Here is a 23,990-nt window from a genome sequence, read left to right on the forward strand (position 1 = left end):
CTAGTTAAGCCTCATCTGGAGTACTGCGTCCGGTTCTGGGCATCATACTTGAGGAAGTATATGAAGGCTTTGGAGAATACAGAGGAGATTCACAAGAATGATTCCAGCAATAGAGAACTGTCGCCATGAGGATAGATTGGAGAGGTTGGGACTCTTTTCTTTGGAGAAAAGAAGGCTGAGAGGAGACTTGATAGAGGTATTCAAGATCCTGAGGGGTAGGGACATGGTAAATAATGAGAAACTGTTCCCACTCAAAAGAACATCAAGAACTAGAGGGCACAGACTCAAAATAGTTGGCAAAAGAAGTAAATGTGATGTGAGGAATTTTTTTTCACCCAGCAGATCAGTCTGGAACAAACTTCCTGAAAGGGCAGTGGAGGCAGGTTCAATTGAGATATTCAAAAGGGAATTGGATTGCTACCTGAAAAGAGAGAATGTGCAAGGTTATAGGGATAAAGCAGGGGAGTGGGACTAGGTGGAATACTTTATCAGAGAGGCAGTGCAGACTCTATGGGCCAAGCTGCACTGACATACCTCACACTTTATATAAAGCGTTTACTACAGTATTTATTTACTAATTTATTTTAAATGTTTTCTTAATTAATTTAGAGTAATTTCTATGTATTTTATAATTTACTGTGTTTATTAAATGCCAACACCACCCATTATCCGTTTCTTAATTACACAGGCATGTGTTTTAGGACTCGCGCTGTTTCACTCCTGACTGTCTCTCATCTCACGCTGTTTTCAGATTCCCAACTGCCTCTCCTCTTACACTGTTTCCAATCTCCCAACTGCCTCTCCTCTCGTGCAGTTTTCAATCTCCCGACTGCCTCTCCTCTCGTGCTGTTTTCAATCTCCCGACTGTCTCTCCACTCACGCTGTTTTCATACTCCAGACTGCCTCTCCACATGTTCTGTTTTCAGACTCCCGACTACCTCTCCTCTCGCGCTGTTTTCAATTCCATTGCATTTATGCAGGCTCAGAAACAACAAAATAGTTTAAAGGCTTTGAAAATAGGTTGGCAGATTTTCATTTTATTACTATATTCCCCACATTATAGCAATGATAAAATACAACATTTTTATATAGCCTACTTTATAATAGTGAATATATTGGTATTCAATTGGATATGAGGTGCTTTGGGATGTCCGGAAATTCCTGAATGGTGGTTTGTAAATGAATGTATTTTTCTTCTTTGTGATTGCAATGAAAAATGTAAATCAATTCTTTACTTTCTTCATCTCATCCTAGTGGAACTGTCATCAGGAAACGCACAAGCGGTTACAAGGTGACACACAGCCTGTTCTCAGTCACATTAATGCTCAATGTGATGATGGTCTTGCAGCCCATGGCAACTTACCTGGAAAATTAATTTCAGTGAGTCACAGATCTATCTGCCTGAGGAGGCTCTCAAGGTGTGCAGTTTCCCAGAGTGGGGATGAGGATGCATGGTCTGTTGTTGCTTTCTATCCTGGATCCTGTCAGGCCTTGAATCCTGGGGGTAGAACCCAAGTGGACGCTGGAATAACGAATCTGTTGCTGTATTCTGTGTGGTGCTTAGTTAGGTCGATAGTGGTGGCAACATCGAGGATAATGTTTGATAGATGGTATGTAAGGTGGGATATTTTCCATCATTAGCGAGGCAGTGGCATCCCCGGTGCTCCGCTTACAATCTCCACCCATCCACACTGTGGAATGCCCTGCCACAGGAAGCTTTCGTGATTGGTTCTGCAATGAGCTAGGTGTGGAGTTAACACATTGGACTTATGCTTAAGACCATCAGGCAGCTGAAAGATACACTCAACTTGTGACTCCTTCAGGGTTATTTCCACTCAACACTGAAAGGATACAAACTTAGCTCTGCAGCACAAGTAGTTCCAGCTCTGAGGGTGCTGGTTTTGAAGCACTTCCAGCTTGGTCCCGCAGCACTCCACCTTCATGAAGGTGTTAGTGCAGGTGTTATGAGCGTGTGCCGAAAGTATGCAGAGTAGTCATGCCCAGTGCTACAGGCACCATAGCTAACATTGCCACCCTTTCAAAGTCTTGGAGGTGACAGAAGCTCTGCACGCCAGGAGAACAGTTTGCATGCAGGTGGCTTTGCAGGCTCTACAACTCAATGCTGAGATGTACCGGAACCACAACACAATGTGTATTTGATGTGTGACAACACCCAGCTCATCATGCAGTTGAATGCCTGCCATACTGGCAGCAGTCATGATTTTTTTGTCCTCTGCCAGTCCATTATTCCAACAACTTTTCAGCCACCATATGGGTGACATCCAACAATATTAGAAGTGCCCCAACTGCAGCATCTACTGCTGATTTAGACTCATCCCAGTGAAGCGGATCCATTGCTGCCCCTAGAGCACACAGCATAGTTGCAATGAGGTATATCTGGAGTGGCTGAGAATTTGGATCCTCCATTTCTTGTTCTTCGTTGCAAGTGTGTGGGTGGAACATTTCTTAAACAGACAACCCTTTGCTTGTAACAACAACAACTTGAATATAGCACCTTTAATATAGTGAAGCATCCAAAGGTGCTGTAACAGTGTGGCTGCAGACCATGTTACCCTGTTAAAACACCTACTGCTGAAATTATTATTGCTTTTGGGCTCCAAAGATGTGAAAATGGCAAGAAAAAATTAGCCATCATTGACATTAACACCTCAGGAAGACCGAAAATGGATCAACTGAAAAACACCAAATTAAGGGAAACAGTACGTGAATTATTGAGATTGTGAGTGAGATAAGACAATGAATTGCAGAAGCAACTTGCATATGGTCATTCATCATTTTTGATTTTGAGTTAATCCCTTATAAGGTGCACAAGGAAGCAAATTCATAATAGGCCCAGGAGGTGCGCAGAACTGATCATAGGGAAAAAAGGGGTACAGAATTCTGGTTTTTATTCACTCATGGGGTGTGAATGTCATTGGAAAGGCCAACATTTATTGCTCATCCCTAATAGCCCTTGAGAAGATGGTGGTGAGCTGTCTTCTTGAACTGCTGCAGTTTGTGTGGTGCAGATGGGTCATTGCCTGGCACTTGTGTGACACAAACATTACTTGCCACTTATTAGCCTGTATCTTGTCCAGGTTTTGGTGCATCCAGGCACAGACTGCTTCATTTTGTGAGAAGTTGCAATGAACTGAATGAAGACTGTGTTCATAGCGAAAATCCCCTTTTTCTGAGATTATGATGGAGTGAAGATCATTGATGAAGCAGCAAAAGATGTTTGGGCCAAGGGCACAACCCTAATGTTTCAGGACTGAGATGATTGGCCTCCAACAACCACAACTATCTTTCTTTGTACTAGATATGACTCGAACCAGTGGAGTGTTCCCCCCCCCGCCCCCGATTCCCATTGACATCAGCTTTACTCAGGATCCTAGATTAATTCCTAACCCCTCTCTCACATTGCTCATGTGATTCCTCTCAACACGACTCAACCATATCCCATTCTCTAAGCCTTACATGACCCATTCCTCCTACCCTTTCACACATTCCATTCCCTCTCCCCTCTCACATGTCCCATTCCCCCATTCCTTTCACACGTCCCATTCCCCCTTTCCTTTCACGTCTCATTCCCCCTTTTTCTCCCGCGTCCCATTTCCTCTCTCCTCCCACATGTCCCATTCCCTCTCTCCTCTCACACCCCAAGCCCACTCTCCTCTCATTAGTCCCATTCCAACTTTCACTTGTCCCATTCTCCCTCTCTTCTCACATGTCCCATTCTCCCTCTCCTTTCACGCGTCCCATTCTCCCTCTCCTCTCACATGTCCCATTCCCTCTCTCCTCTCACACATCCCCTTCCCTCTCTCCTCTCACACATCCCCTTCCCTCTCTCAAACCCCATTCCCCCTCTCTCCTCTCACAGGTCTCATTCCCTCTCTCCTCTCACACATCTCATTCCCTCTCTTCTTTCACACATCCTCTTCCCTCTCTCCTCTCATACGTCCCATTCTCCCTCTCCTCTCAAACCCTCAATTCTCCCTTTCCTCTCATACATCCCTTTTTCCCTCACTTCTCACACATCCCCTTCCCTCTTCCCTCTCAAGTCTCATTCTCCCTCTCTCCTCTCACATGTCTTATTCCCTCTCTCCTCTCACACATCCCCTTCCCCCTCTCCTCTCAAGTCTCATTCTCCCTCTCTCCTCTCACATGTCCTATTCCCTCTCTCCTCTCACACGTCCCATTCCCTCTCTCCTCTCACACGCCCCATTCCCCCTCACTTCTCACACATCCCATTCCCTCTCTCCTCTCATATGCCCCATTCCCCCTCACCTCTCACACATCCCATTCCCTCTCTCCTCTCACAGGTCCCATTCCCTCTCTCCTCTCACACGTCCCATTTCCCTTTCTCCTCTCACACATCCGATTCCTCTCTCCTCTCATACGTTCTATTCTCCCTCTCCTCTCCGATGTCCCATTCCTTCTCTCCTCTTACGTTTCCCATTCCCACTCTCTCCAGACATCCCATTTTGCCATTCACTGCACTGTTCCCACTTGACCTTTTCTCCTGACCATACACCACTGCGCCGGCACTTCCAGTGTGTCTGTCCTGCGGTCAAACAAAACATATCTAGACATAGTGATGGAGATGTCTGGGCATTAGTTGAAGGGTATGATGCAGCGAATATGATTATGTCAGTCTGTGGCTTGATTAGTTTTGTGGGGCAACTCTGCCAATTTTGGCACAGAACCGCAGATGTTAGTGAGGAAGACTTTGCAGGGTCATCTTTTCTGGGTGTGCCTTTGTCATGTCTAGTTCCTAGGTTGATGTCGGGTGCTTTGACTGGTTTTATTCTTATTTAACCTTTTTGTAGCTATTTCCTTCAACTGAGTGACTCGCTCGGCCATTTCAGAGGGCAGTTAAGATGTGTGTGTCTTGGAGGGGAACTTGCAGGTGATGGTGTTCCTATGCATCTGCTGCCCTTGTTCTTTTAGGTGGTAGAGGTTGTGGGTTTGGAAGGTGCTGTTGCAGAAGTCTTGATGAGTTGCTGCAGTGCATCTTGTAGATGGTACACAGTGTGCCATTGTGCATCAGTGGTAGAGGGTGTGAATATTCAAGATGGTGGATGGGGTGCCAATCGAGCAGGCTGCTTCATCCTTGGTGATGTCAAGCTCCTAAAGTGTTGTTGGAACTGCACTCATCCAGGCAAGTGAAGTAATTCCACCATACTCCTGATTTGTGCCTTGTAGTTGGCTTTAGGGAGTCAGGAGGTGAGTTGCTCCCCACAGAATTCCTAGCCTCTGAACTGCTCTTGCAGCCACAGTATTTATATGGCTAGTCCAGTTTGGTTTCTGGTCAAGCCCCCAGGATCCCAGAAGGAAAAAACAGTTTGGGCCAGTACTCTTATTCTCAGTTTTTACTGGTGTTCCATTTTAAGGTATACAAGACCAGTTCAGACCAGTATTCTTATTTCCAAGTTTTTACTGGTTTTTCCTTCTGGGATGTTAATGATGGGTGATTCAGCAATGGTAATGACATTGAACATCAAGGGGAGACGGTTAGATGCTCTTTTGTTGGAGATGGTCATTGCCTTGCATTTGTGTGGCGTGAATGCTAATTGCCACTTACCAGCCCAAGGCGAAATAGGTTTTGCTGCATGTGGGTACAGGCTCATGTTGCCAGGACATTAGTCCAGCCCTCTGGATTACTAATCCAGTAACATAACCAGTACACTGATGTTTGGAGGTCACTAAGATCCAGCAGCGGCAGAGAAAAAGGCTACATTGCAAGAAAGTCACTTCCTGACCAGGAAACACACTAGCAAAATATAACTGAAAATAAACCAATAATACAGTCAAGTGGAAAATACAGACTTGAGATTTTAATTCTGACAAGAACATAATAAATAGGAGCAGGAGTCGGCCATTCGGCCCCTCAAGCCTGCCCCGCCATTCAATAAGATCATCGCTGATCTGCCCCAGGCCTCAACTCCTCTTTCATGCCAGCTCCTCATAGCCCTTAACTTATCGATATTTCAAAAATCTATCTACCTCCTCTTTAAATACTTTCAGAGATCTAGCCTCCACAACTCTCTGGGGTAGAGATATTCACTACCCTCTGAGAGAAGAAATTCTTTCACATCTCAGTTTTAAATGAGTGTCCCCTTATTCTGCAACTATGTCCCTTAGTTCGAGATTTTCCCACTCATGGAAACATCTTCTCAACATCTACCCTGACAAGCCCCCTCAAAATCTTGTACATTTCAATAAGATCACCCCTCATTCTTCTAAACTCTAATGGATAAAGGTCTAACCTATTTAGCCATTCTTGATAAGTGAATCCCTTCATCCCAGGAATCAGCCTAGTGAATCTCTTTTGAACTGCCTCCAATGCCAGTATATCCTTTCTTAAATTCAGGGACCAAAACTGTACACAGTACACCAGGTGCGGCCTCACCAACACCCTGTACAGTTGTAACAAGACTTCCCTATTTTTAAACTCCAACCCCCTAGCAATACAGGCCAAAATTCCATTTGCCTTCTTAATTACTAGCTGCACCTACATGCTAACTTTTTTGTATTTCTTGCACAAGAACACCCAGATCCCTCTTTGCTGCAATTTTTTGGAGTCTCTCTCCATTTAAATAATAGTCTGCCTTTTGATTCTTCCAATCAAAGTGCATGACCTCACACTTTCCTACATTAAACACCATCTGCCAAGTTTTTGCCCACTGATTCAACCTGTCTGTATCCACTTGCAGATTTCTCATCACAACATGCCTCCCCAGCTATTTTTGTATCATAAGCTAATTTGGATACATTACACTCTGCTCCCTCCTCCCAGTAATATAGATGATAAATAATTGAGACCGAAGGATTAATCCTTGTGGCACTCCACTAGTTACGTCTTTCCAACCTGAAAAGGACCCATTAATCCTGACTCTCTCTCTTCTGTGTGTTAACCAATCCTCAGTTCATACTAATACATTATCCCCAATACAGTGAGCTCCTATCTTGTGCAATAACATTTTATATGGCACCTTATCGAATGCCTTCTGGAAATCCAAATACACTACATCTACCAGTACCCCTTTATCAGCTTTGCTTGTTATATCCTCAAAGAACTCTAGCAAATTTGTGATGAAGCACCATTGATCTGAAAGTTAGCTTTCTTTCTCTTTTCATAGATACCACTTGACCTATTGATTATTTTCTGTATTTTCTGCTTTTATTTCAGATTTCGAGCGTCCTCGGTGTTTTGCTTTTAAACACAGACTTAAGCATGGTCAAAGGTTGGTCATGCTGGAAGCCACATTTAAGCCTAATTGGGAGAAGGCATAATTAACATTAAACTTGAACTTGCAGTTTGGCTAAAGTACATTCATTCTTAGAGGCAGAGAAACTTAGGCAATGAAAGGGAAGAGACTATGGGAGATAGGGCAAAGGATCATCAGGAATCACATTTACAGCAAAGGAACACACCAGGCCCAGTTATGCAACCTCTTGCAAAGAGCGTTAAAAGTTACGAAAATAAGTACAATAAGGGTAGGTAAATAAGCACAATAAAGAGTAGTCAATGCTCAAATGCTAATGCTTTAAACAATTTTCAGTTTCTCTCATACCATCTTTTTGTTGAGTGTGCAACTTCAAGAGTTTGGAACTCATGCCAAAAGTAGGTTCATATGCCAACGTCTGATGATGTTATCACAAGGGGCTGTGCTTACGTACCCGATGGTGTCATTGTACATGTTTGCAGAAGTGCGAATCTGCAAGAAAACTGCCCAATCTGCACACACGCACAAAGTTGACCTGCTGGAGATTGCATCTCTAATGAAATTATCGAGGCTGCACATACACAAATCTGTAAAAGTTGCCCAATGTGCGCATGCATGATGTGCCTTCTGCTTCACTAGGAGTCACTTTGAATCAGAAATCCTGCAGTGTGCCAAACAGCATCTGTGAAGAGAACAAAGGAGTCAGGTTTTGGGTGGAAACCCAGCATCAAAACACCAAGAAAACAGAGTGGCCATTTTATCTAGAAAGAAACTTACACTAATTATTTTTTCTTTTCTCCCTTTTAGGAAAATGATTTGATCAACAACAGCAAGATTGTTGGTGATGAACACCCAGGATTTTGGTTCGATGACTTAGCATTGTAGTAATAATAATCAATCTTACTCTTCAAAAAATGAGTTGACGGGAAGCTTCTGTTATGCTTTGGAAATTGCAAACATCTGTATTCTGGAGATTTAAAACAATGAACTTCACAAACTGCTCATTTGCATCTTGTCCAGGACAAACAAAAACATTCACTGAAAGGACTGCCATTGCTTTAGTCTTGTCCTTGATTGCAATTATGGCAACTTTGTTCAACTTTGCTGTAATAGCTGCTATTTGTATTACAAAGAAATTGCACCAACCTGCAAACTATCTCATATGTTCCCTAGCTCTGACAGACCTCCTTGTGGCCATTTTAGTAATGCCTATTAGTATTGTGTACATTACTACTGAGGCCTGGCTTCTGGGTTATATTGTTTGTGAGGCATGGCTGAGCTTGGACATGACATTCTGCACATGCTCAATCCTCCATCTGTGCGTGATTGCCCTGGACAGATACTGGGCTATCACAGATGCAATAGAATATACTAGAAAAAGAACTGTGAAACGTGCAGGAGTCATGATACTGGCTGTATGGACCATTTCTGTTTCCATATCCATGCCTCCCCTGTTTTGGAGGAGCCACAGTGTTAACAGTACAGGGGAGAAATGCACTATACAGCACGATCACGTGATCTACACCATTTACTCAACATTTGGAGCCTTCTATGTTCCATTGGCTTTAATTCTTATCCTTTACTACCGCATCTACCACGCAGCCAAGAACCTCTACCAGAAGCGTGGCTCAAGCCGCCATTTCAGTAGTCGCTATAGCGACAGCCAAATTTCCACCTACGTGAGCTGCAAACTGACACACACTTGTGTGTCCAATCAACCCAGCTCTGAGCCCGTGCTGAAGTTTCACAATGATCATGTGACAGTCAGGATCCCGCCGCTCGAAAATGGGGTGGGGAGCACGTGCGAGCGCCAGCAGATCTCCAGCTCAAGGGAGCGGAAAGCAGCTCGCACCCTGGGACTTATACTCGGGGCTTTCATTATCTGCTGGCTACCCTTCTTCATCAAAGAGGTTCTTGTGGGTCTTCACCTTTGGGCTGCTTCTCCCCTGATTGCTGATTGTCTAACATGGCTGGGCTATGTCAATTCTTTAATTAACCCTCTCTTGTACACAAGTTTCAATGAAGATTTCAAGTTAGCCTTCCGGAAGCTTACAAGGTGCAGGAAGCACGGTTAAACACCCCCTAAACAGGAAGGACACGTGTCTTGTCAGCTGTACAAAATGAGCTTTTAATGATTTGAAACATTTTTGCAATTGTTGAAAAATTAATAAATTACTTTTTGTCTGCTTGAAAATCAGTGCTTTTTTTGCAATAATAATATTTATAGTCGGTTGGTAGTACAGACCTTAAGTATTGATGAAAAAAGAGACATGCTGTCTAAGCTTTTCGTCTTGTACTCATCAGGATAGACATAAGAATACCAACACGAAAGGATCAACAATTTATACTGCATAAGTATTGTTATTGTTGTTATTATTGTTGTTCCCGTAAATGTTGGTATTTCTTGTAATCTGTCCTGATGAGTGCAAGATGAAAAGTTACAAAAACATGTCTCTTTTATTCAGCAATACTAAAGCAATATTTGATAAAGTACCTAGAAAGAATATTTAAAAATACAAAAACAACTTATTCTCTCTGTGCAAAACAACAACTATTTATATTTATATGGTACCTTGATGTAATGAAACATCCCAAGGCTCTTCACAGGAGCATCATAAAACAAAATCTGACACCGAGCCATATAAAGAGATATTAGGGCAGAAGATCAAGAGCTTGGCAAAGAGGTAGGTTTTAAGAAGTGTCTCAAAGAAGAGGAGGTAAGGTGGAGAGGAGAGAAGCGTAGGGAGGGAATTCTAGAGCTTGGTGCCTAGGCAACAGAACCACAGCCACCAATGATAGAATGACTAAAATTGGGAATGCACAAGAGGCAGAATTAAAGGAGTGCAGATTTCTCAGAGGGTCTTTTCATTCATTTCCAGGACTTGGGCATCTCTGGCTAGGCCAGCATTTATTGCCCATCCCTAATTGCCCCTGAAAAGGTGGTGTTGAGCTGTCTACTTGAACAGCTGCAGTCCCTGTGGTGTAGGTACACCCATTGTGCTGCTAGGGGGTAGTTCCAGGATTTTGACCCAGCGACAGTGAAGGAACAGAGATATATTTCCAAGTCAGAATGGTGAGTGGCTTGGAGAGGAACTTGCAGGTGGTGGTGTTCCCATGAATCTACTGCCCTTGTCCTTCTAGACGGTAGTGGTCATGGGTTTGGAAGGTGCTGCCTAAGGAGCCTTGGTGAGTTTCTGCAGTGCACCTTGTAGATGGTACATTGTTCGTTGGTGGTGGAGGGAGTGAATGTTTGTGGAAGGGGTGCCAATCAAGTGGGCTGCTTTGTCCTGGATAGTGTCAAGCTTCTTGAGTATTGTTGGAGCTGCACTCATCCAGGCAAGGAAAGAATATTCCATCACACTCCTGCTTGTGCCTATTACATGGTTTTGGGGAGTCAGGAGATGAGTTACTCGCTACAGGAGTTCTAGCCCCTGACCAGCATTTGTAGCCACAGCATTTATATGGCTAGTCCAGTTCAATTTCTGGCCAATGGTAACACCCAGGATGTTGATAGTGGAGGATTCAGCAATGGTAATGTTATTGAGTGTCAAGGGGCGATGGTTAGATTCTCTCTTGTTGGAGATGTTCATTGCTTGACACTTGTATGGCACAAATGTTATTTGCCACTTGCCAGCCCAAGCCTGGATATTGTCCAGGTCTTGCTGAATTTGGACATGGACTGCTTCAGTATTTGAGGAATCACAAATGGTGCTGAACATTGTGCAATCATCAGCGAACATCCCCACTTCTGACCTTATGATGAAAGAAAGGTCATTGATGAAGCAGCTAAAGGTGGTTGGGCCTAAGGTGGTTGGGCCTAGGACATTACCCTGAGGAACTCCTGCAATAATGTCCTGGAACTGAGATGATTGAGATGGAGGAGATTACAGAGGTCAGGGAGGGAAAGGCAATGGAGGGATTTGAAAACAAGGATGAGAATTTTAAAGTTTTAAAATTTTAAAGAGAATTTTAAATCTACCTGCCACAGATGCATCTGTCCATGACAATATTGGTAAGAGTGACCACCTCACAGTCCTTGTGGAGATTAAGTCTTGACTTCACATTGAGGATACCCTCCATCATGTTGTGTGGCACTGCCACCATACTAAATGGGATAGATTTCAAACAGATCTAGCAATCAAAACTGGGCATCGATGAGGCACTATGGCCATAAGCAGCAGCAGAATTGTATACAACAACAATCTGTAACCTCATGGTGTAGCACATCCCCCACTCTACCATTACCATCAAGCCAGGGGGTCAACCCTGGTTCAATGAAGAGTGCAGGAGGGCATACCAGAAGTAGCACCAGGCATACCTAAAAATGAGGTGTCAACCTGGTGAAGCTACAATAAAGGACTATTTGCGTGCCAAACAGCAAAAGCAGCATATGATAGACAGAGCTAAGTGACCCCACAACCAATGGATTAGATCTAAGGTTTGCAGTCCTGCCACATCCACATGTGAATGGGGTGGACAATTAAACAACTAACAGGAAGAGGAAGCTCCACAAATTTCCCCCATCCTCAATGATGGAGGACTAGCACATCAGTGCAAAAGACTAGTCTGAAGCATTTGCAACAGCCAGAAGTGCTAAGTGGATTATACATCTTGGCCTCTTCCTGAGGTTCCCCCCAGCATCAGAGGTGTCAGTCTTCAGCCAATTCAATTCACTCCATCTATGTGATATCAAGAAACAGCTGAAGGCACTGGATACTGAAAAGGCTAAGGGCCTTGACAAACATGCTAGTACTGAAGATTTGTACTCCAAAACTAGTTGCACCCTTAGCCAAGCTGTTCCAGTACAGCTACAACACTGGCATCTATCAAGCAATGTGAAAACTACCCAGGTATGTCCTGTCCTACAAAAATTAGGACAAATCCAACCCAGCCAATTACAGCTCCATCATCAGCAAAGTGATGAGCACTGTTGTTGATAGTGCTATTAAGCGGCACTTACTCAGCAATAACCTGCTCATTGACGCTCAGTTTGAGTTCCTGACCTCATTTCAGCCTTAGTCTAAACATTGACAAAGGAGCTGAATTCAAGAGGTGAGGTGAGGTGAGAGTGACTGCCTTTGACACAAAGGTCACATTTGACCAAGTGTGGCATCAAGGAGCCCTAGCAAAACTGGGGTCAATGAGAATCAGGGGGAAAGCACTCCACTGGTTGGAGTCATACCTAGCACAAAGGAAGATTGTTATGGTTGTTGGAGGTCAGTCACCTCAGCTCCAGGACATCACTGCAGGAGTTCCTCAGGGTAGTGTTCTAGGCCCAACCATCTTCAGCTGCTTCATCAATGACCTTCCTTCCACCATAAGGTCAGAAGTGGGGGTGTTCGCTGATGAATGCACAATGTTCAGCACTATTCGCAACTCCTCAGATACTGAAGCAGTCCATACCCATATGCAGCAAGACCTAGAGAACATTCAGGCTTGGGCTGAAAAGTAGCAAGTAACATTCACGCCATACAAGTGCCAGGCAATGACTATCTCCCCTTGGCATTACCATAGCTGAATCCCCCACTATCAACATCCCAGGGATTACCATTGACCAGAAACTGAACTGGACTGGCTACATAAATACTGTGGCTGCAAGAGCAGATTAGAGGCTGGGAATTCTGTGGGGAGTGACTCACCTCCTGGCTCCTCAAAGCCTGTCCACCATCTACAAGGCACAAGTCAGGAGTGTGATGGAATACTTTCCACTTGCCTGGATGAGTGCAGCTCCAACAATGCTCAAGAAAGTTGACACCATCCAGGACAAAGCAGCCCACTTGATTGGCACCCCAATCATCACCTTCAACAACCACTCCCTCCATCACCAAAGTACAGTGGCAGCAGTGTCTACCATCTACAAGATGCACAGCAGAACACCAAGGCTCCTTGGACAGCATCTTCCAAACCTGTGATCTCCACCACCTAGGACAAGGCAGCAGATGCATGGGAACACCACCAACTGCAAGTTCCCCTCCAAGTCACCCACCATCCTGACTTAGAAATATATTGCTGTTCCTTCTTTGTCGCTGGGTCAAAATCCTGCAACTCCTTCCCTAACAGCACTGTAGGGTACCTACACCACATGGACTGCAGTGGTGCAAGAAGGCTGCTCACCAGCACCTTCTCAAGGGTAATTAGGGATAGGCAATAAATGCTGGCCTAGCCAGCGATACCCACATCCCGTGAAGGAATAAAAAAAAATTCAAGGCTTTGCTTCACTGTGAACCAATGCAAGTCAGCAAGCAAATGGGGTAATAGGAGAATGGGACTTGCTGCAAGATAAGACAAAGGCAGCTGAATTTATAATGACCTCAAGGTTATAGAGGGTAGAACAATGGAAGCCAGCCAGGGGTCTATTAGCATAGTTGAGTCTAGAGATAATAAAGTCATGGATGAGGGTTTCAAGGGCAGTTGAGCTGAGACAAGGCAAAGTCAGGTGATACAGAGGTAGAAATAGGCAGTTTTAGTGGTGGCATGAATATAAGTTCGGAAGTTCATCTTAGATCAAATGTGGCACCAAGTTCATGAACAGACTGGCTTTATCTCAGACTGCGGCCAGGGAGAAGAATGGAGTTGGTAGCTAGCAAAAGGAGTTTGGAGCAGAGACCGAAAGCAATGGCTTCAATCTTCCCGATATTTAATTGGAATAAAGATCTGCTCATCCAGTACTGGATGTCAGATAATTTAGCAACAGTGGAGGATTCAAGAGAGGTGATAGTGAGGTAGAACTGCATATCATCAGTGCACATTTGGAAACTAACATCGTGCCTTCAGATTGTTTTGCTCTGTGCTTGGCTCCTGTGCCTGCAACAGCTCAATAGCTGGAGGTATGTGGAAGTAGTGGGAGGTGGGCATGAAGCTGGCATCGTTGCAATGTATGTGAGGATGGGGTGGAGTATCTGGACATTAGGCATGAGTCCTGAGGGCCAGACACTATTGCTGAGTGAGCGATCAAGGTGTGTTGCATTGAGCAGCGAGACAGACTGGTGGAGAAATAGGTAAAAAATGTCATGTGAGGATGTATTCACAGATCCTGGCCAGCCACACAAGGTCATTAAACATCTTGTGGCAATGCTGCCAGTTCCTTGGGGTCAGACTCTAGGAATTGACCTCCCTGACCACCTGTTTGCATTCCCTTTAGATGATGGTCCTTCAGCGCCTCCTGGCTATCATTATATTATTAATAGTTAGCTGCCATCCACAACATATCATTATCACACTGAGAGATTGTAAGTTTAACTGACAGCTCAAAGAGGTTATTAAAGGGTTAGCTGTCTTTGACCTGGGGTTATGAACACAAAGTTTGATTTTATAAGGGATTAAGTACCTGAGGGGAATTAAATGTATTGAATGGGCTTTCATGAATGGGTGTGTTTCTTTTTATATAGTGAAGCCTATAACAGGCATTTAGAACTTCATTTAATTTCATCTCAGCATGACTCCTGAGACCTGCCTACGGTGGATACTGGGTGAGTTGGCAGGGAAGGTGTAAGGGCAAAGGGTGATAGTTGGACTGATCATGAGTTGGCACTAAGTTGGCATAGGGATGGTAAGGGGCCATTGGGATAGGTGGGGTGTCATGAATAGGCATGAGTTAGCACTAAGTTGGCATGGGACTAAAGGGACCATGGAGGTGGATGTGGTGCATGGGTTGGCATGGAGAGTATGAGGGGTCATTGGGGTTTGTGGCAAGGCCTGGATGGGCATGAGTTGGCATGTATGGGCATGTGAAGTTGGTGGAGGGGGTGCGCGTGAGGAGTGAGTGATGGTTAGAGGGCCTAATATTTAAGGAAACAACTGGGTCAAAGTCCCAGAGAAGCAGGCTGAGACCTTTAAGCAGGCCAGCAAGCACAGGGGTGATAGGGAAATGGGACATTCTGTGAGTTAACATGTGGACAGCTGAGTTTTGGATAACCTGAAGTTGTGGGAGAACAGCCAGGAGGACATTGGAAATAGCCAAGTCTATAGATGACAAGGCATGAAAGGGGTTACAGCAGCAGATTAGTTGAGACAGAGGCAAATTTGATGTTACAGAGATGGAACTAGACCATCTCAGAGATGGCACAAATATTAGGGCAGATGCTCATCTCAGGAAAAAAGTGGCACCAAGGTTGTGAACAGACTGGCTTCATCTCAGACTGTTGCAAGGAGACGGATGGAGTCAATAGCTGGGAATGCAGTTTGGAGCAGGGATCAAAAGCAATGGCTTCAGTCTTTCCAATATTTAATTGGAGGAAATTTCTGCTCCTCCAAATTAGGGATGAGGAGGATGAATAAGGATTTGGGGGAGGAATAAGATGCTGGGGGGATGATTCGAGATGATGGACAAGGATTAGCGATGTTGGAGGTAATGATCAATGATATGTGGAGGTACGAGAGATGTTGGGGAGTATTAGGGACGCTGGGCAAGGATTAGAAATGCAAAGGGGAGATTTAGAAATGTTGGATGGAGAGTGGATTAGGGTGCATTAGGAGAATTAGAGATGCTGGAGGAAGACTAAAAGATGCAGGGAGGGGGTTAGGATTATTCAGGGAAGGAGTAGTGATTTTGGGGGAGGTTTATTAGAAATACAGGATGGAGCATTAGATATGCAGGGGGTTCGAAATGCTTGGGGTGAGGAATGGAAATGTGGGAGATTATTAAAGGTGGGTGCAGTGAATTAAAGAAACTGGGGGAGGATTAGAAAAGTGGAAGGAAGGAAGAAGAGCGTTGAGGGAGGGTTAGTGATGCTGGGGATTGGATTAGAGCAGTGGGCGATGATTAGAGGTGCTGGGAGAATAGGGGGAGAACAAGAGATGTGGAAGAGAGGATTAGAGATCCAGGGTGGGGCGAGGGTGGATGAAAGGTGCAAGAGGAAGGATTGGCGATGTGAAGGAGAGGATTAGTGATGCAAGGGGAAGCATTTAAGAAGCTGGAGAGGGGATTAGAGATGATCTAGAACATCTAAACAAAACAAATTATGTTGGTATGGAGATGAAGGGTCATCAACCTGAAATGTTAACTCTGGTTATCTCCACAGATGCTGTTTTACCTGCTGAGTATTTCCAAGATTTTCTGGTTTTTTTTAGTAATGGCAGTGAATTGGTTAAGGTGGTTAGGACAACTATATTAAAAGACTTGACAGTAGACAACAAGTCAAGAAGTGACTAACAGAGACAATATAAAACAAAGGATACAAATTTAAAGGGTTGCAGGAGCAGAGTGATCTGGGGTATATGTGCACACATTGTTGAAGCTGGCATGGCAGGTTCAGAAAATAGTTAATAAGGCTCAATATCCTGGGCTTTATAAGTAGAGACATAAAATACAAAAGCAAGGAAGCTATGTGCACCTTTAAAAAAGACTGGCTTCAGCTCGGGTATTATGCCCAATTCTGAGCACAAGACTTTAGAAAGGATGCAAAGGCCTTAGAGAGGGTACAGAAAAGATTTACAAGAATAGTTCCAGGGCTGAGGGACTGCTGTTACATGGATTGATTAGAAAAGCTAGCATTGTTCTCCTCAGAAAAGATGGCTGAGAGGAGATTTGATAGAAATGTTCAAAATGATGAAAGGTCTGTACAGAGCAGATAGGGAGAAACTGCCCCCATTGGTAGATGGGTCAAGAACCAGAGGACATCAATTTAAGGCGATTGGCAGAAGAACCAAAGGCGACATGAGGTAAACATTTTTTATTCAGCAGTGGTTAGGATCTGGAATGCGTTGCCTGAGAATGTGGTGGAGATAAATTGTGCTTTCAAAAGGAAATTGAACGATTATCTGAAGAGAAAAAAATGCAGAACAGGGAAAAGGCGGGGAAGTGGGACTAGCTGAATAGCTCTTGCAGAGAGCAAGCAAGGACAAGTCAGGCTGAATGGTCTCCTTCTGTATTGTAAAGATTCTAAGATTCAATGATCCTGTGATTGAAGAATTAATACACAATTTAAGATTTAAGAATTACTATATAATTTGTAACAAATATACATTATTTTCAGGCAATAAAACCCCACAGATGTGTAGCCCAAATATGGTTAACAAAAGGAGTTAAAGATCAAAAAAAGTGGTTTATAATGTTGCCAAAAAGATTTGTAAGCTTGAAAATTGGGAGGGTTTTAGAACTTAGCAAAAAAGAACCATGAAATGAGTAAGAAAAAAGAGAGTATGAGAGTAGAATACCATAAACATAAGAACAGATAGTAAACATTTCTATGGATTTATAAATAGGAAAAGATTAGTGAAAGTATGCATGGGCCAGTTCGAGGCAGGACAGCTGAAATTATAATGGGGTATAATGAAATTGCAGAGATATTAGACAAATAGTGCTCAGAGCAAACATAAAGGAAAAGGAAATGGAAGAAATACAGAAGTACTCTATGGAGCTTGGGATGTAAAAGTCAGAGAAGGGATGCTAGTTAAGGGTGATAAGTGGATAGTTCCAGAGAAAAGCTACTAGTTAGAGATGATATGTGTATAGAATCACAGAATCACAGAATCACACAGTGCAGAAGAGGCCCTTCGGCCCATCGAGTCTGCACCGACACATGAGAAACACCTGACCTACCTACCTAATCCCATTTACCAGCACTTGGCCCATAAGCCTTGAATGTTATGACGTGCCAAGTGCTCATCCAGGTACTTTTTAAAGGATGTGAGGCAACCCGCCTCCACCACCCTCCCAGGCAGTGCATTCCAGACCGTCACCACCCTCTGGGTAAAACAGTTTTTCCTCACATCCCCCCTAAACCTCCTGACCCTCACCTTGAACTTATGTCCCCTTGTGACTGATCCTACAACTAAGGGGAACAGCTGCTCCCTATCCACCCTGTCCATGCCCCTCATAATCTTGTATACCTCGATCTGGTCACCCCTCAGTCTTCTCTGCTCCAACGAAAACCTCTCTTCATAACTTAAATGTTTCATCCTAGGCAATATCCTGGTGAATCTCCTCTGCACCCCCTCCAGTGCAATCACATCCTTCCTATACTGTGGCGACCAGAACTGCACATATGTTCCAGAAAGTACCATAGAAAAGGGCTGCTAGTTAAAGGTGATAAGTTGGTAGAGAGTTCCAGGGAAGGACTGCTAGTTAAAGGTGAATATTTCCAGAGAGATACGAAGAGGAATTCATTCAACTATATAAATGGAGGTCCAGGGATGGGACATCCAAGATCTGATGCCACCTGAAAGGGAGTGGAAGATGTAATATACTGGCCCCACCTTAGTGGAGATGTGGAAGATTTATGTAAAAAAATTGCTTGATATTTGCTGCCAATAATCCCGGTCCACACAGGTAAAATACATCTTAGGACCATACCTGAAGGCCTGAAGGGTCATGGAAATGTGTCTAGATTGATTTTATTAAAACCTTACCCCTCACTAAGAAGGGCAATAAATATTGTCTGGTGTTAGTGGCCAATTTCACCAAGTAGGTGGAATCATGGTATTGTGAACAGCAAAGAGTACTAGTAAAGAGGTGTTCTCTCGATAGGGACTCCATCACAAGGGAGTCATCTCAAAGATGATGCAGCCCACTCTAAAAATGTTGAAGATTGAAGGAAAAGGCATGTAACCCATAACCTGCAGCCGCCAGAAATTGTGGAAATAATGAATCATATCGTAAAACTGCTCTTATGTAGAGAACTGAATGAAAACCCTGCCAAGTTGTATGGTATACTGCTTTTAATTTTGATGAACATACCCAGTACAGAGTCAAAGGGAACAAGATATCCTCCCCACAAGTTGGTTGCAGGGAGACTGATGAAAACCCCAACATTCTTGTTGATTCCTACACTGACAGAGAAACAGGTCAAAGAAGTGATCAGCATAAGTTCCTAGATAACTTGTGGAAAACCCTGAGAGAGTTCTGCCTAGGAGCATCCCACAATATCGGAAGGGCCCATCAAGGCAGCCGATTACTTCCACCCTGAGTAAGCCACAGGAATAAACATGGTTAGGATACAACCAGGCTACTGGTATGATATGGAGTAAATGCCCAATGCCGTAGCTCCCCAGGTACAGCATGTTCCAGGTGAAGGTGGACAGGGCACTTGAGCTGTAGAAGCCTCTCCAGCCCCAGATCCGGAGCCACCTTCCACCCATAGGCAAGACCCACAGACTCTTACCTTGCCACTATGTAGTAAATGAGAGAAAATGACTCCCCTGAAATGTAGACTGTTGTCCTAGTGATGCCACCCCAAGGCAATATCTAAATATTACCTTCCAATACATCAAGGTTAATTGTGGAACAGTGTGTTCATGTACAGTATCGGTTACCGCCTACGAGGTTCAAGAGCATAGAGGATTATGCATAAAGTGTAGAAACCACCCCACTATCTTTACTAATGAGCCAAGAGTGTGGTTATTACAGGCTGAAATGGGTGACCATTCAAGCTATGATCAAACAGGGGACCCTTAGGAGACCCGACACAATCTTAAGACCCTATTGTGCTGGCCATTTGGTGGAAATGTCATGACAGAATTTATGAATGCCTAAATCCATGTGTGGTAACAGATGAGTTCAAGTTGTATAACTCAGACATCTTGCCTGCAGCTGAAAAGATTAAAAGAATATGACCAACTGTTTGATGTTTAGACACAATAGCGGTAAGAACTCTACTAATGGTATATCAGCAATAACAGTGTTGCCACCTAACACATAAAGAGACATGTTGAACGAAATGGTCATGAATGCAGTAGAGTTAAAGGTTCATCCGAAAATCCCTCTCCCAATGAATAGGACATGGGAAAAATAAGAAACTCCAGTTGTCTATTCCAAACATACACCAGCACTAAAAAATGGTCGAGCATTAGTTCTAACCCAGATGATACCATACCATGATATGCACCATGAGGTGATGCCACAGTGTTGCAAATCTAAGAGTATACAATTGTATGGACAACTAATGCATAAAGTAATGGAGAAATTTTGCGAAAGGACTAGTGACGTACTGACAGAGGAGGATTTAGAGGACTTCTTGTATCCCAGTAGAGTTCCAAATTATCTTAGGGTGAATGATACCTCAGAATTGACTGAGACTGAGTCTACCTGGGATCTGGGAGGGGTAATAACAGCACGTGGCATGCCAGAAGGTGCCAGAGCTTAATGACATTGCGAACACCTTTTCCACCTTTACCTCCTTTGTCAGCTCCCTTGATCTGGCTAGAAGGCTGAGCAATACTAGTTAAAAACAGCTTGAGGGAAATCCTGAATGAAATGAAATGAACACATTATAACAGGGAGAACTGAAGGGTGATAAAATCATGAATATCCACTTGCAAGATATAGTCAAGTATCTCAAGTCCCGTGCTAAAACAATCAATAAAATTTTACAAGAAAACAATGATGCCTTCAATGAAACAGCACGTAATGATGTGTGTATAATGCACGTATCTTGGTTGGTTGAACAAACTAGGGAAAACCCTCAGTGGATTGCTGAGGGGAAGCTTCTCTCATGGATGACTGGTCAGCATTTGAGGGTGATGTCAAACCGCTAACTTAATCTAGCTAGTTGTCAGGCCAGAAAATTGGTGCAAGTATACCCAATGAAACATTGCTGTGACTGACTAGTGCAGAGTATTGTATTGTCCTGTTCTGCAGGACTGTACACCCCAAGTCCTCTGTTCCATGTAGAAAACATAAGCATACACTGGGGAGGCCATTTAGTCGAGTTTAGTCAGTCCCCAATATGTGGATGGGTGGGATCACATGGGTGACCCCAGACCTTACTGGATGCACCCGAGTCCAGGATGCGTTCATTTGCCCCAATGACCCAGCAATGTATGCAACCCCTGCTGGTGGGTTTAAATGGAATCACATGACATTTAATTGCACCATGAAGGTGACTCCAGGAAGCACTTCGCCATGGGCTGGATTTTACAGGGCGGCGTATTCCTCGCCTCCCACCCCCGATTAAAAAGTCGGTCATGAACCCATGCACCAAAAAGTTGGCTGCCCTACAGCTATATTACGTTAATTGCTTTAAGACGAGACTTCCACACCCCCCCCCACACCCCCCACCATCAGGGAGGGGATGTCCTGCCTCAGAAACCTGCCAGACAATCAGATTAGCAACAGCTTTGTAGTCCCAGCAGTGCTAGGTTCAAGTGGTGGCCACTCCTGGGACTACAGGCAGTCTGGTAGAAGAAGAAGATATGGAGCCAGGCTGCCAGGTAACTCTGGGGTATAGGTGGGGCCTGACTGACAGGGAGGGGAGTGAGGGGGTCGGGGCTGGGTTTGAGAAGCCAAACAGAAAGGGTTAAGAAGGGGCATGACCTTGTGTGTGTGTGCCTTCAATGGGCACAGGAGACCCCCCCAAAGGAGACAGGTCAGGGGTGGGCAGGAGGGCAGTGGGAAGACAATGCTCTGTATTTTACACCCCACTTTCAAATACACCGGTAGAGGGACCATAAAATCCAGTCCCATGAGAGAAAATGAGGAATATTGTATCACCACCATTCACCAGGAATACCAGTACAGTATGACCTGGCCTTTTGTGACTGGAGCATTTTGGTTTTACTCTGTCTGATCTGTAAGGATTGGCATGAGGGTGATACTAAATATATTCACATGACCAATTATCTATTAGTGTGAAAGATGAGTTAGAAAAGCAGACACAACAAAATGTTACTCGAATGGGATACAACATACTATCCCTGCCTAAGCAGCTGGTGGAGTCAATGACACATATTAATCAATAAAAACATTATTAATTTTGATCCAGATGAATCAGGAAATAACTAAAGTCAGGCGATGATTTACCTTGGTGGGATTTCGGTATGAATATCAAGGTCCACCCATGGATAAGAATCATCTCCCATACTTTAGTCATAGTTCAGCTGGTTATTGAGTTATACCTATTAACATTAACTTGCCATATCAAGACTCAGTTTCACTAACAAGAAACATTGAAGCTGCAGTAGAAACAATACAATGCTCTCAAGTAAGTATCTGTAAACTAAAATCTGGGTGCACACACACTTGAAGGTGGACTGTAAGGATGTACAGACTTTTTTGGCACTTGTGGATATTAAAATGCTTCATCAGGTCAAAAGATTTTTTGAAGTAAAATTAAGCTGTTGAATGTAACAAACCGCCTTTCACTGATAAAAGGGGAACAAGAACATTCTTTAAGTCTTGCTCTGAGAATCTGATAGAGACAGATAGCAAACATTTGATGAACAAAAACCACAAACTCAACAAAATTCATCAGCATGCTTTGAGAAGTGCTAAGCAATGCTAATGGGTAAATTTATTTTGGAAAACTTACTGTATTGCTAAGCTGTGATACATTAACCTTATTTTCTATATGGTTGATGAAGCCAGATAATGCAATCAGAATGGATGGCTAATAAAGCCAGGCAATGTAAATAATTTGGATGGTTGATAATCCAGGCAATGTAAACAGCTCGGATGGCACCGCAGGAATTATGAAACCAGACATCTGCAGTTGAGAAGAAATTTGCAAAACAGGACACAGTTTATGTGTATTCTAACTGTGCAACTTGGGGGTAAGGCTAGTTAGCAAATCACAACGATCGGTACACAAAGGATGCATAGGTTTGAACGATTGACAATTCAGACAACAACCAAGCAAGCCAATTGGTGGGGGGGAGGGGGAAGGAGAATGCCCCTTGCAGCCTCTGCAAGATGGGAATGAGCGTAATAATAATTGTATAAAAGATAGTGACAACAGGATATCAGGGTTGCAGTTGAAAGAGGTGGCTTGGCCTGTCATCCCACCTATGAGGACCTAGAAGCTATGCTGGACTGATCATCCAACGGTTGGATGTGTGTATAAATCTCTTGTAACATTATTGGTGTAAGGGGAACTTGCAGATTGGGGTGTTCCCATATACCCACCCTCCTTGTTCTCTAGGTGGTAAATGGTTCAGGGTATAGATGGTGCAGTCAAAGGAGCCTTGGCAATTTGCTGCTGTGCATCTTGTTGATGGAACACAGTGCTACCAATGTGCGCTGGTGGTAGAGAGAGTGAATATGGGGATGGAGTGGGCGGTGAATTAGGTGCTGATCAAGCTTTGTCTTGCATCGTGTCGAACTTCTTGAGTGTTATTGAAGCTGCACTCACCTAAGCAAGTGGAGAGTATTCCATCACAATCCTGAATTTTGCCTTGTAGATGATGGTCAGGCTTTGGGGAGTCAAAAGGGGAGCTCCTCAACACAATTCCCAGCATCTGACCCATATTTGTAGCCACACTATTAAGTTAAGAGAACCTAGTTAAGTTTCTGTTCAATGGTAACCCCAAGGATGTTTCTGGTGGGGTATCTAGCAATGGTAAAGCTGTTGAGTGTCAAGAGATTCTTTCTTGTTGAGGATGGTCATTGCCTGGAAATTGCATGGCCGGATTGTTACATGCCACTTATCAGCCCAAGATTTGCTATATGCAGGCACAGACTGTTTCGGTATCTGAGGAGTTAAGAATGGGACAGGACACTGAAAGCATCAGGGAATATTCACAATATCACCTTATGATGGAAGGAAGGCTATTGATAAAGCAGCTGAAAATGGTTGGGTTGAGGACACTGCCCTGAGGAAATCCTGCAGTGATGTCCTGGAGCTGAGATGACTGACCTCCAACAACCACAACCATCTTCCTTAGCATTGGGTATGACTCCAAGTAGTGGAGAGTTTCCCTTTGATTCTCACTGACTTCAGTTTTGAGTGTCCCTTGATGTCACACTCAGTCAAATACTGCCTTTATGTCAAGGGCAGTCACTTTCACCTCAAATTGTCGATGCCGTTCTTATAAAAACATAGAAAGATT

The 23,990-nt window shown here is 43.9% G+C and overlaps 1 protein-coding gene across 1 annotated transcript; it reads left to right on the top strand.

The window, feature by feature from the left end:
- Positions 1-8,212: 8,212 nt before the first annotated feature.
- htr1e (5-hydroxytryptamine receptor 1E) lies at positions 8,213-9,304 on the top strand. The gene has a single exon (XM_078557534.1). It carries the CDS (start codon positions 8,213-8,215, stop codon positions 9,302-9,304), a length of 1,092 nt encoding a protein of 363 aa, XP_078413660.1.
- The last annotated feature ends 14,686 nt before the right edge of the window (positions 9,305-23,990 follow it).

This window comes from Cetorhinus maximus, chromosome 14 (genome assembly GCF_964194155.1).
Source record: "Cetorhinus maximus chromosome 14, sCetMax3.hap1.1, whole genome shotgun sequence".
Classification (NCBI taxonomy): Eukaryota; Metazoa; Chordata; class Chondrichthyes; order Lamniformes; family Cetorhinidae; genus Cetorhinus; species Cetorhinus maximus.